We start from the raw sequence: 13156 nt of genomic DNA, 5'->3' as shown, positions 1-13156 counted from the left end.
ATGACTATGATTCATAACAAAAATAGAGGAATGCTTCAACAGTAAGAGAAATACTAGGTCATTTTCTTTATTTTGGTTTAGACTTGTTTGGGTCTGGCATTAATGTTTGGAGAAGAGAACTCAAACTCCTTAAACTTCCCCAAAAGAGGAGTTAAAGAGAAGGTCATTTTCTGGGTTCTACACCACTGAGAATCAAGTTCACTGGGACTTATATTTGTCTTGCTACTGTGACTTTCAGACTCCTATGCATTGCCACATGACATTCCCTGCTACCAGAAGGCACCTACCATCTACCATAAGTAGGCACCTATGAGGTCATCAGGCATTTTCATCTACTCTTCAACTTAACTTTCTGATGTGTATCATCTCAATTAAAATGTGAGCTCCTCGTGAATAGGAATTTTCTCAGTTTGCATGCTTAGTACTTAGTAAAGTGCTCATCATTATTATATATATCCATGACAGAAAAATCCTTTGACAAAATATTGCACTGATGTTTTATAATTCTCCTAAAAAGCACAGGAATAGAAGCATCTTTCTTAAATATGATCTAAAGTTTTCATTAAAAAAAGCTTTAATTATTTGGAAAAAAACAATTAATAAACACACATTCTGTAAGTTCTTTTCTAATAAGATCACAGAAAAGCAAAGCTGTCCATTGTTTTAGATGATGTTGAAAATTTTAGATATAAAAAAAACATAGGAAATAAACGGAAAAAAAAGAGGAAAGCAATTTGGAATCATGTAAATAAAGTGACTAAATATCCATACCCTTTGAACCTGATACTCCATTACTGGGCCATCAATAAGGAGAAAAAAAAACACAGAATAACACTTTCTGTAAGAGTTAAAAATTGGGGAAAAAGTAGACATCATTTAAGGAATGACTGAACAGACTGTGATATATGAATATAATAGAAAAGTACTGTACTGTAAGAAATAATGTATGTAATGAATACAGAGGATCATGGAAAGATCTCTATGAGCTGATACAAAGTGAAAAAAGCAGAATCAAGAAAACAATATGCATCATAACTACAACAATTCAAATGGAAAGAGAGAAACACCCAAAATAAATAAATAAATGCAATAAAATTATAAAGTAGAACTCAAATGAAGCAATACAAAAAAGATAACCCCAACCTATCCCTTCATGGAGGATAGGAAATGTTACATTCTGAATATTTTTTGATTTTCTTAATATTTTGATGAGTTGTTCTGACTTCTTTTTCCTCTCTAAAAAAATACTGCCACATGAGATAGCTCTTTAGGAGAGGCAGAGCAAGGGATACATAAGGACATCATGGTGACCAAAAAGAAATGAATAAGATTGATAGAGTACAGAGGTAACAAGAAGGCAAAGAATTGATCCTTAAGATAACAACCACATTAAAAAGTCAAGATGAGGAGAAATAAGAAAAGCAGTTGGAGTAATGACTGATTCCCAATAGCCAAATTAAAGGTCCTTACGGTAAACAAAGGCAAAAACAGAAGCCATATTGCATACAAGAAAATTCAATTATATATTTTTCCTGTCCCTATTACGTCTACCACCCTCTGCACAGTAACCCTGAATTCTTAGCTCCTGGTCTTAAATTAAGGAGAAGTCAATGGCCAAAATATCAACTTCCCCCAGAACACAAGCCTGAGTCCTACAGGTCAAATGGTACCTCAGAAATATTTTAACTTGAGTTTCTCTTATTATTAGTGATTTAGGACATTTTTTCATGATTATTGATAATGAGGATTTATTCTTTTGAAAATTGGCTATTATATCTTTTAATTATCAATTGGCGCTTATTCTCATAAATTTTATTCAGTTGTCTATAGATCTTAGAAGTGATCATTATCAGAAAAACTTGCTGCAAAGATTTCCTCTTGCACTCTTCCCATTTCCTGCTTCTCTTCCAATTTTAGTTGCATTGATTTTATTTGTACAAAAACTTTTTATAATTTTATCTCATCAAAATTGTCCATTTTACCTCCTGAGAACTTCTCTATCTTTTTCAGTCATGAACTTTGCCTATGTTTATCACATGTCCTGGAGCCACTCCCCGCCCCCCCCCCCCCCCCACTTCCTCCTCACCTCCTACAGGCTGGGTCTCCAAAAGGCAGCTGTTGTCTTCTTCTGGGGGCACCCTGAGAATCCACAGGACATGTCTAATGCTTATAAACTCCTGCAATTATCAGATGATATTGTGGTTGTTGTCTTTTGTTCTCAAAGAGTACCATAACATCAGGGAGAGGATGCCATGACAGGCAAGTGAGTTGGATTTAAATGAGGGCTGGACAAAGTCCCTGCCCCACTTTTCCCTCCAGAGTCATCTGGGTCTAGTGGCAAGATATAGATCAGAACGACTATTGCTGGTTCTGGATACAGTGGGAGACCTGGGACTTTGTAAGCAAAGGTCTTCAATAGGTCTCAGTTTGATGGAGGTTGCACCCATTAAGGCTAGTCAACAATTGAAGTAAAGAAAATCCTCCTTCAACTAGTCAAAAAAAGGGGAAAAAAATCCAAATAATTAAATGAATCTGAGAAGGGAGGACCCTCAGGGTTTCTGGACAAAACAGAAATGACTGCTATTTACACTCAATCTTAGTCAAAGAAGACCCAAACAATGACCAAAATGGGGCTGGCCTGGGACTTACAGATAGCCAATCAATGAGAATCAGACTGGTTTTGATTTAGGCCTGGTCCATAGGAAAGAAATCTAGCTAGTAAACCCCAAGATATCTCGGGAGGGTTCAGAATTCAGAGGTGAAAAAAATGTTTTGAAGAGCATCTCCAGGTAGCATCATCTTCATGATGTCATGGTTCTCTTTGAGAACCAAGGACAAACAACAATCTTCGTTCCTTTCTCCTTTCTTCCTTTCTCGGTAAGAAGTCCTAGACAATTCTTAGAAATCTTTTTCTTCCCTCCAAGAAGCCCTTCCGAAGTTACCCTTAGCTATGGTGTCATTTTCTCCTCAGCTCACTAGATTGTAGAGCTTTACAATCTCACTGTAGATTGTAGAAGCTTTTTTTTCTCATCGGGTCAACTTTGTGTTCAGCTCCTGGTGCAGAAATTGCTCCAGGGCCACTGCTAGGATACCTATAAGACATTCAACTCTTCCATCTCACCAAAGTTCAAAACATCTTTCTTTGGTCAAGTTGAGGCCAGGAGATGGAGAGGAGTGAGGCTCTTCACCAAGTGATTCCTTCTAAGGGACTTGGATAGAAGTGCCCTCTTATTTAAATGTCAGATTCTCAAATGTTTGGCTGCCAAACTGGCTTACTGCTCTGTAAAAGGGAAATCACTCATATTCTTGAGCTGTTGGGTGGAACTGTGAATCTGTCTTGTCATTCTGGAAAGCAATTTGGAACCATGCCTAGAAAGTTACCAAACTGTACATATCCTCTGAACCACTATTCTACCAATAACTCTACACTCCAAATAAATCAAAGAAAAAAGAAAAGGATCGATATATGCAAAAATATTTGGTCTTTTCATAGTAGCCCACATTTCAAAATGAAGGGAATATTCTCCTAATGGGGAATAGTTTCAATTTCAGAGAAAACTGGGAAGATCTTTATAAACTGATACAGAGATAATATTTGTAAAAGCTCTCAGCATCTGAGTGTCTGGCAATCAGGATATACTATGCAAATGCTTGTTCCCTTCCTCTCCCTCCAATCAAGAGGACAGTCACTAAATGTAGTCAGAGGTTATTGAAATGAAGCAATATCCATGATGATGGATTTCTGTTAAGTTCAACCTGAGGAGAAGCATGATATTTGAAAAGAGGTCAAAGGAAAGCAGAGCAGCTAGTAGAAATGAAGCAAACACCTACAATACATTATTAAAAGGATGCTTCGTAAAAATCTAGAAAAAGAAGTGGTGATAAGAGTTAGCATAGTTTCATCAAGAGGAGTTCATTATACACTGATTTTGTTTCATTTTTTTGAGAGGATACAAGACTGGTATATCAGAACAGTGGTATAATTTATTAGAATTCAGTAGAGCATTTGATAAAGCTCATTAAGTGGTAATGTGAATAAGCTCACTATCAAGTAGGTGAAATTCTTGACAGAAGGAGGAACTTATTGGAGGAAAAGGGTTGGTAGGGAAGGGGGGAAATAGGTACTTAGGGAGATGAGTTGCTTTTGGACATACAGAGTCTGAGATGCCTATGAAGTACCAAAGCAAGGGGGATGGTCCTGAGGAATTGCAAGTCTTGAGAAAAATGAAGGCAAGATAAAGAGATTTGGCTATATCTTCTGCATAGAGATGATGAATGAATTCATGAGAACTGATGAAATTATCAAGACAATTTATAAAAAGAGAAGAGGGTCTAGGATGGATACGTAGTGTGGTGCAGCATTAAGAAGGTGAGATGTGGGTGATGATCCCACAAAAAGACTAAGACAAAATGGTCAGGCACATAATACTAGAACCAGGAGAATGAGTTATCTCAAAAACCTAGCTAATCTGAAAAAACTATCCCCAAATGGAATAGACATTCTAGGAAACAACTGGGTTGTCCTTCACTTGAGATATTCAGATGAAGATCTGATGAACATTTGTTGTGGAGATGGTACTGGTAGTTTTTGTTCAGATATAAGTCAAATTCTCTGTTTCTGTGAGGCACTGTAAGAAGTCTCATATCTGCTACTTAGCATAACTATGTAACCTCAACATCACTTAATTAACTTTTCCAAGTTTTGGTTTCCTTATTTATTAAAAAGAGACAGGATTAAGTGACACTGAAATCCTTTCCTTCCAGTTCTGACATTATGATTCTATTAAGAATCTGTAATCAGAAAGACAAAATAAAGAAGAAATTAGCACCAGCTCCAGTAGCCAAAACAGTAAATAATATTCAAAAGCTCTTTATAAAATAACCAAATAGATTAACAATCATCTTCTTATCATAAAAAATTTAACCAAATAAAATCATACTTGATGATAATTATTTTGTATTTCCCCTAATATGCATATAAAAATAAAATATTTGTCAGATTCCCATGAACAGGTCGTTCTTGAGAAAAATATAAATATCAAAAGAAAATACTTCTGCTCATTTGTTAATTTGAGGTTGTTTAAGAGGAATTATGCTTATATAATATTAAATATCATTTAATATTAAATATCATTTAATATTAAAATGTCTAGACTATGAAGAGCCTAAAAATTAACATATTAATATACATTTTTATGTGTATTTCCCTAGGCTTCAGAGACATAACGACAAAAATTACAACCTTCCTTCTCTTTAAGAGAATACATTTTCTTTAGAGTGGCTAAAACATATACATAAAATAGAAGAAAACAAAATAATTTGAGAACCTAACAACTTGGAGAATATATGGAAAGATTATGCATAGGAAGTTGCAACTGAGCTCATAGGCAATCTAGAGATGAAGATTTGCAGAAATATAGCTTTCTAAGGATGATCTCCAATTTATTCTTGTTTTGACATAGTTGTTTGCATTCTGTATCCAACATTAAACTTCTAAGTCCCTTGAAAACAGGGACAATCTTCTGCCTTTCTCATACAGGAAGCACTTAATAAGTGCTTGCTGACTCACATGTACAATATCTACCATTTCCTTGTATAATCTACATTGATCAATAAATTAATAAAATCAGCAATAGCTTTCCAGTTATTTTTGATGTCAATGGCTTGGTCTTGCATTGCAATCACAAGCCATTTATTTGAAATTTCTTTGGGGATATATTGATGGTTAAGTTCATGTAAAATAAGCTCATGGAAGGCCTTTAGATGTTAAACTGAAAAAAAAAATCAGTGGTATGTAATTATTGTCAGCTTTTATTTTTGTTTTATGAAAAGAAATTTATAAGTTCTAGAAATATTTTTCTAAGTTTTTAACCTATCATTATTGTTCTTGTTATAATTACTAAATTTAAATCTTCCTGACTACAAAGTCTATCATTTTATTTACCATTCTATTTTGCCTTTCAGAAAGCAAAAGACCTTTGTCATTACCACTGATAAAATCATGTCAGTTTTTTATGGTGATCCATTTGATAAATGCCAAGAGCTTTTGTAGCAAGATTTTCCTTTCTGGTTTATTAGCATTTGTGTTTGTAGCATTTTCAGGAACAGATATCAGACTGCATTTCCCAATTGGTTCCCAGAATGATGGCTGAGGGCATGGGAATAGAAGTAATGTTACCAAGTCTCTGGTTTCAGAGTGTTGGGCTTTCTCCATCAGTCTGAATGAATAGATGATAAAGTGGTGATGTTGTGTGACTTGCAGCTGTCGTTCAGCTTCCACATGTGTTTTCCTCACATTAGAATGACAATGACTTTTTTTTTCCTTTTTTTTGGCAAGGGAATTGGGATTGAATGACTTGCCCAAAGGCACACAGCTAGGAATTAAGTGTCTGAGGTCTGATTTTTTGAACTTAGGTCCTTCTGATTCCAAGGCCAGTGCTCTATCCGCTGCGCCACCTAGTTGCCCTTCCCATATTAGAATGTAAGCACATAGGCTCAGTGTACATGAATGAATGAATGAATGAGGCAATCTACTACAACGTACTGCTACGGTATAATGAGGTGATGGAGGGAAAGAGTAAGAATTTATTAAGAATCTACTAAGTAATGGCACAGTGGACAGAACACCAACCCTGAAGACTGGAGTTCAAATCCGACCTCAGAGAATACTCGCTAGCAGAAAAGTGGGGAGGGATATATAAAAATCTAGGACTTGGTTATACACATGATATGAATGCTATAATCTTAAAACACTTTTTATTTCAATGTGTAAAACTCCAGAGTTTTTTGTTCTAAACGACCAGGGCAAGTCAATGATGCAAAGAAGAGCCTAGGGTTTTATAGAAAGGGGAAGGTTCACCTTCAGTTATGTTTGATTAGTTTTTCATCACCTCAGAACAATTCAAAGTACCCTGTAGTACAAAATAGCCATTTAATAAACGTTAAATAAATGTCACTCTTGCAACTAATTTGATTAGTTTTATTTGCACACTGTAACAGATGGAGTTGTTGACAGGAAGATTTTATTCTATAAATTGAAAAAGTCTGAGAAACACTGATTGACTTGTAACCAATATGTTATGTCAAACTTTCTTTTATTCTGATAAAGTCTGCTGTTATTTTCTTTATATAAGTTGTTCAATATGTGTAGAACATAGTCCTCCTTTACCCCTACCTTTTAGAAATACTAGTTTTCTTCAGATCTTAATTTGAGAGCTATTTCCTGAGCTCCTCACCAATAAATGTTCTTTCTTTCCTGAACTATTTTATATTCAGATGGACTGTCAGCCTGGAATTGGGAAAATCTGAGTTAACAATCCTGTCCTAGACACTTACTAGCTGTGTAACTGTGGACAAGTTACTTAATTTCTGTTTGCGTCAGTTTCCTCATTTGTAAAATGGGAAAGACAATAATAGCACCTATCTCACAGGACTGTTGTGAGGATGAAATGGGAAAATATTTATAAAAAGTACTTAGCAGTGTTTGGAACTTGGGAGGCATTACATAAATGCTTATTTCCTTCCCTCTTTACTTATGTAGTATTTTGCCTTTAATACCTTCGAAGCAAGGGCAGTTTCTTTTCTGTCTTTATATCTTTAGTGCCTAACAATGCTGCATACAGTAGGCAGGTAATAAAAGTCTGATGAAATGAACCAAATTATAATGTAATTATCTAGAGAGGAGGCTAGATTTTTTTTACATGAGAAGAAGTAGTCCAAACTCTTTTGAGAAATTATAAACTTCCCTAAAGAGGATTTGCAAAATTTTATGGCTTGATACTATCAAAGCAATGTCATTTAGAAAGAATAGCATCAGTATCTATAGAGAACTGGCCATCTTCCATGAGAGCAACAAAAAATTTCAGTAAGCACACAAATATATTCTCATGTTATTCATCACTTGATATCAATAATAAAAAGGTAGACCAAAGTTACTTTTGTTCTAAGATGTTTCAAGGAATCATTTAATTTTTGACAACCATAGGAGACACTTCGTTGAAGAAGAGCCTTTAAATATGGCTTTTTGCTCTACTGAAGCCAATGATTTTTAGTTAAGCAATAAGCACAGTGGGAACTTATCCTCATTGAATGATTCTGTAACTACAAAAGCAGTTTTGTGACTATAAAAGACATTTATTTTATTATCTGAACTATGACAGGCAGTTGTATGAACAATCTGTAGGAATGATTCATTAGACTAGTATTAGACTGATAAAGTAATTCCACTCTTGCATCTTAGATATTTCTTAGGCTTCACTTTTGGAACCGACTTGAATAAGAGAAAAGCAGTGGGCAAAATTACTTTGGAGAAATTGTATTATTCTTTTAATGACTACAAGATTCTCCCTGAAACAAAAAATGATAATTTTTTTTTTTTTTTTGGTGGGGGGAATGGAATTTGAATGTCATGTATTTAAGGTAGATTATACAATTTGTTCTTTTTCCCATGGCTATTCCCCTAATTTCTAACACTAGCCACAAAGCTGTCTGGAAGATCATTAAATCTGAACAGAAGAGTCAGGAATTCAGGACTTATAGATCACTAAAGAGTAGCATATTCAGTCAGTGCTGAATTTCATCTCTCAGACTGAAAGCTCCCTTCTGAGCCTTTTGAAAGGAGTTAGGCATAAGGGGGAAAGCTTCTAGAAAGATCCCCATTTTATTCTAGGATCCTTCTCCAAAGGATTCCATTCTCAGAACACTTGAGGATAAATAAGGGAGAGAAAATAATTTTCCTTTACTCCAGCAGGGTCAATTCTCTCAATCTGTATCACTTACATAGACATTTGCTTCACTAGCTCCACAGTTCATGATCAACCTCAGCAGAAGTACTATTTCCTTCTTGACCCTACACAACACCTCTTTTATGCTGTGTTTATAAACAAAATGCTGGAATGGAGGAAGGATTACTTTCTAACTACAGCCAATACTTAAGGTTCTAGATGCTACCTTCTTATCTTCCATGATCAAATGGAAGGAAGCTTCAGGCTACACCAATTCATAACATCATCAATTTGCACATCTCTCTCTCTCTCTCTGCCATTCTTCCCTTGACTTATTCTTACTCCCAGCAGTACCTAGTTTATAGTTCTCCAGAGGATTCAAAGTAGTGTTACAGGACCATGATTTTAACATCAAAATTATTCAGTTGATGCTGACTCCTTGTGAGTAACAGAATATCAGTCTCAAAAGTATTAAAAGTTATAGGTCACATAAAGATCAATAGTGAAATGTACGGTAAGCATAAGTAGAATATAAAGACATTCTCAATAAATTCTTATTCATTAAATAAAGAACTAAGTGGGAGAAGTGCCATATTTCATCAAAGAGATGTTTGACCAGAGAAGGAGGCTGGCCAGTCATATAGTAGGAACAAGAAATAACTTATAGATGTGCTCCACTGATATTCAAGCATTGTCAGGTAATACAGAAAAAGAATGTTGGGTAGACCTGTGATGGACTATGGGAGGATATAGGAGTTATATGGGTTGTGATCTGCATTATTTGAAGGAATATTCACATTACTAAAGTATCACAGTGGATGACTACTAGTATTTAGATATTGATACATTTATATGAGACACAAAGAACATCCTCCTTAACTTATTACCTATAAACCACACATTTTATATAACATGCAATTTAGATGAGATTTCTACATTTGAGTTTCCTTTATTTGTGAATGGTAAACTTACACTTTGCAACTTTTCCTCTATATCCCCTTTATAAATTCATTTATTGCCCAGAGTGTCTATACCATAATTTTTGGGTGGCTATATACTATAAAATTAGGGTGGCTTTGAAGAATAATAATGCACACATAGCATGGGAAGGGACATCAGATATTATTCAGTCCAATCTATTCTAAACAGGAACTATCTCCCTTTTCCCAATAAATACATATTAAATTTTTGACAAGCAGTCATCAGATAATGATTTCCAGGTATGAGAGCCTAAGTCAAACCATTCCACTTTTGAACAGCTAAGAAAGTTTTCCTTATAGTGAGTCAAAAGCTGTCTCTTTCTAACACACTACTATTGTCCCTAGTTTGCACTCAATAGCTACATCAAGCAATCTCTTTTCCATAATCACAGCCTTTCAAATACTTACAGATGAAAACATAGCAGTAATTAATAGAACTCATTGTTTCCATTGAGGCCACCATCATTCTCAACCAGTCACCCAAATTCCTAAACTCGGAATCAGTCCTGATGCTTTTCTTTTTCACATATCCAAATAAGCTAAAAAGTCTGTTATATTTCCACAACATATCTCACACTTGTCCTCTTTACTCATATAAACATCATTCTAGTTCAGATTCTCATCATCTTTTGCCTAAATTGCTGATCTCCAAATTAGATTCTGTATTTTTAGTCTCTTCCTTTAGGATAAAACATCACTCTTATGACTGGAATTTAAAGCAATTTGTAATCTGGCTCCTGCTTACCTTTCTGGATTGATTTCACATAATTCCCTTTCATGTACTCTATCTTCTAAATGAAATGGCTTTCTATTTCTTGAATTCAATATTTTATTTCTCATCTCCACACTTTTGTACATGGATGGCCCCTAAATCTGTAATATACTGTTCTTACACATTCAACTCTACCTCTCAGAAAACTTATTTTCTTTTAAAGATCAGTATAGAGCATAGATATCATCTCTGAGAAGAAATTTCTTGCATTCTCCCTATCCATTAGTGATTTCTCTCCAATTATTTTGTATTTACTTTTCGGTTTATTAGTTGTATCTTTCCATTGGCCTCCTATGCCAATGCCCTTCATCTTTCTTATTAAAATGTAATTTTGACCAAAGAAATTTTTTTTTTATGCCTTTTACATTAATGGCAATTAATGTTTGCTGAATGAATTGGCCCTTTTCTGAATAATCAGTTAGCATTTCTAAAGTATCCTTTGTTCAGCTGTAATATTCCCGTGATTGGGAAGTAATGGGATGAGAAAGGACAAAAAGGGAGATATCATTTATTGGGATGACTTTTATCTTCAATGAAGGTTTCATATTTAGTATTATAATACCTCTGTGACACTTCAATCTCAATAGAACAGAGTAAATTCACTGATTTATCTCTGTTGTTGAAACAGGATTTCATAGCCATATTTTTAAAGGGCAGAAAAAAAGTAATTTTTAGATGAAAAAATCTACTACTATATCTTCAGTTTAAACTTTGTTAAGTTCCTATTAATCCTCCAACCTCAAGTTGTAAGTGTTGCTCAAAATATTGATCAAAGCAGAAATTTTCTACCTGAAAAGAGGATCACATGACCAAAAAAATTAGACCACAGAGTTAGAACCTTAGGTAGTTTAAGAAAACTAAAGGAAAGGGGTTGGAGAGACACCTCTTACTCTTTATTAGTGATAAAAAGCAAGACTACATTTCTCAAAATCTTCCTGAAGTTTCCAAATGAATCCAGAAATTCTATCTTCAGAAAAATCTTCTGATGACCCAAGTCCCAGAATCTTGAAGTTGGTAAAGGACTTCACATCGAGGTAGCACAGGAATCTCCTCTATAGCATCTCTGACATGATCATGCACCTCCTATTGAAAAACCTCTGGCAATGGGAAGTCACTATCTATGAAATTTGCCCATTCAAATTTTGCACAATTATGGTGATTTCAACAATGTTTATTAAGCATTTAACATGTACAAAACTTTGGCCTAAGCAGAGGAAGGCTGGAGGAGTTAATGCAGCTTAGCTCCTAAGTGGTCCTGGCACTGGAAAATAGGATAGAATGCGTCCCTACAAGGTGGGTGGGGGGAAAATGGCGAACAGGGATGATGACAAGGTTTGGAATCAATAGGGAGTTTGAAGGCTAGCGACGAGGAAGGAGACCAGGCTGAAGTACAGGGATAGAGAGAGGTGTGAAATAAGGAGCTGTAGCCGGTGGGGGTGGGGAGAGTAGGGGAAAGGTCCGGGGAATAAGGACGAGACCCAGCTAGGTGCAGGGAGGGGGTGGGGGGTCAGCGTTTGGGGAGGGACTCGGCCAGAGAAGAAAGGAGGAGGGCGAAGAGCGAAACAGAATTAGGGACTGGACAGGGGAAGGGTGCTGGGACCAAACTGGGGACTGGAAAGCAGCTGTACCTCCGGCCGGTCCAGCTAGTCCCGGTGGCATCTTCTAGCCCCGCCCAAGGGGCGGATAAACTACCCTTCGAGGTCCAAGAGCCTCCGAGGGAGTCCCTCAGAGGGCCGGCCAAGAGGCGCGGGCAGGTCCGGCCTCACACAGCCCAGGCCAGAGCCCCCGCAACGGGGCTCCACAGACGCCTGAATAATCGTATCCCTTTCCAGGCCGTCCCCGAGAGGCGCCTAATTCTCACCTTGCTGTTTGGCGCTGGCCATGGCTCCAGGAGACGCCGGGAGAGCTCCAGCTGCCTGAAACCAGAACCATCACTCCGTTCCGCACCTTTCCGAAGGCCTGCCCCCTAAATCCCGCCCACAAAGGTTTTTTACCCAATCCTAATCCGGCTTGTCGTTTATTTTGCTGTCAACTACTGTCATTCTGGCCTTTGATTGGCTAGTTCGAAGCGAAGACGCAATTGCTGCCGGAAGTTGGCTTTTGGACATGCGTGCTTTGCACCGCCCAGTCACAGGTTGGACGGCATTCTCTCCTTAGCAGAAGCTGCAGCTGCCGTCGTCTGTCGTATACTATTAGTTAATATGGACCGTAATAGCCGCCATTAGTTTACTGATTGGGTTGTAAACCTCTCATGCGCAGGTACTCTTTGTATTAAGCGCATAGTAGGTGTTTAGCAAGTTTTTATCGATTGAATGTTTGATTGATTCCTAAATGAGACCCGAAGAGGGGCCTGAATCGAGGTTTCCAGAACTCCCACTCCAGTGGTATTTACAGGATTAATAAATTAATTAACAATAAAGAAACCGCGGGGCAGTGGTTGGAGTGGGCGGAGTTTTGGGGTTAGCGCAAACGAAGGCCGCTAGGAGGCTCAGCCAGTGATGTTCCTGGCCCGGAGTCAAGAGCTTAGTTCAAATATAGCCTCAGACTCTGACTCCTTGACAAGTCACTTAGGCTCTTTTTTTTTTTTTTTTGCCTCAGTTTCCCCACCTTTAAATGGGGATAACAATAGTACCTATCTCCCGAGATTGTTATGAGGATCAAATGAAGCAATAATTGTCATG

The 13156-nt window shown here is 36.8% G+C and overlaps 1 protein-coding gene across 2 annotated transcripts in view; it reads right to left on the bottom strand.

Moving 5' to 3' along the window:
• The window catches only part of ERICH1 (glutamate rich 1), an 84147-nt gene extending 71703 nt beyond the window's left edge, over positions 1 to 12444 (bottom strand). For both annotated transcript variants that reach the window (XM_012539911.3, XM_031951152.1), the window contains exon 1: positions 12337 to 12444. In XM_012539911.3, coding sequence (XP_012395365.1) covers positions 12337 to 12358 — 22 coding nt within the window. In that variant the 5' untranslated portion in view covers positions 12359 to 12444. The remainder of the gene's footprint in view (positions 1 to 12336) is intronic.
• Between the last annotated feature and the right edge of the window lie 712 nt (positions 12445 to 13156).

The sequence above is a fragment of the Sarcophilus harrisii genome, chromosome 2, assembly GCF_902635505.1.
Source record: "Sarcophilus harrisii chromosome 2, mSarHar1.11, whole genome shotgun sequence".
Lineage (NCBI taxonomy): Eukaryota > Metazoa > Chordata > Mammalia > Dasyuromorphia > Dasyuridae > Sarcophilus > Sarcophilus harrisii.
The sequence above is the reverse complement of the archived record's forward strand: the minus strand, read 5'-3'. Positions and strand labels throughout refer to the sequence as shown.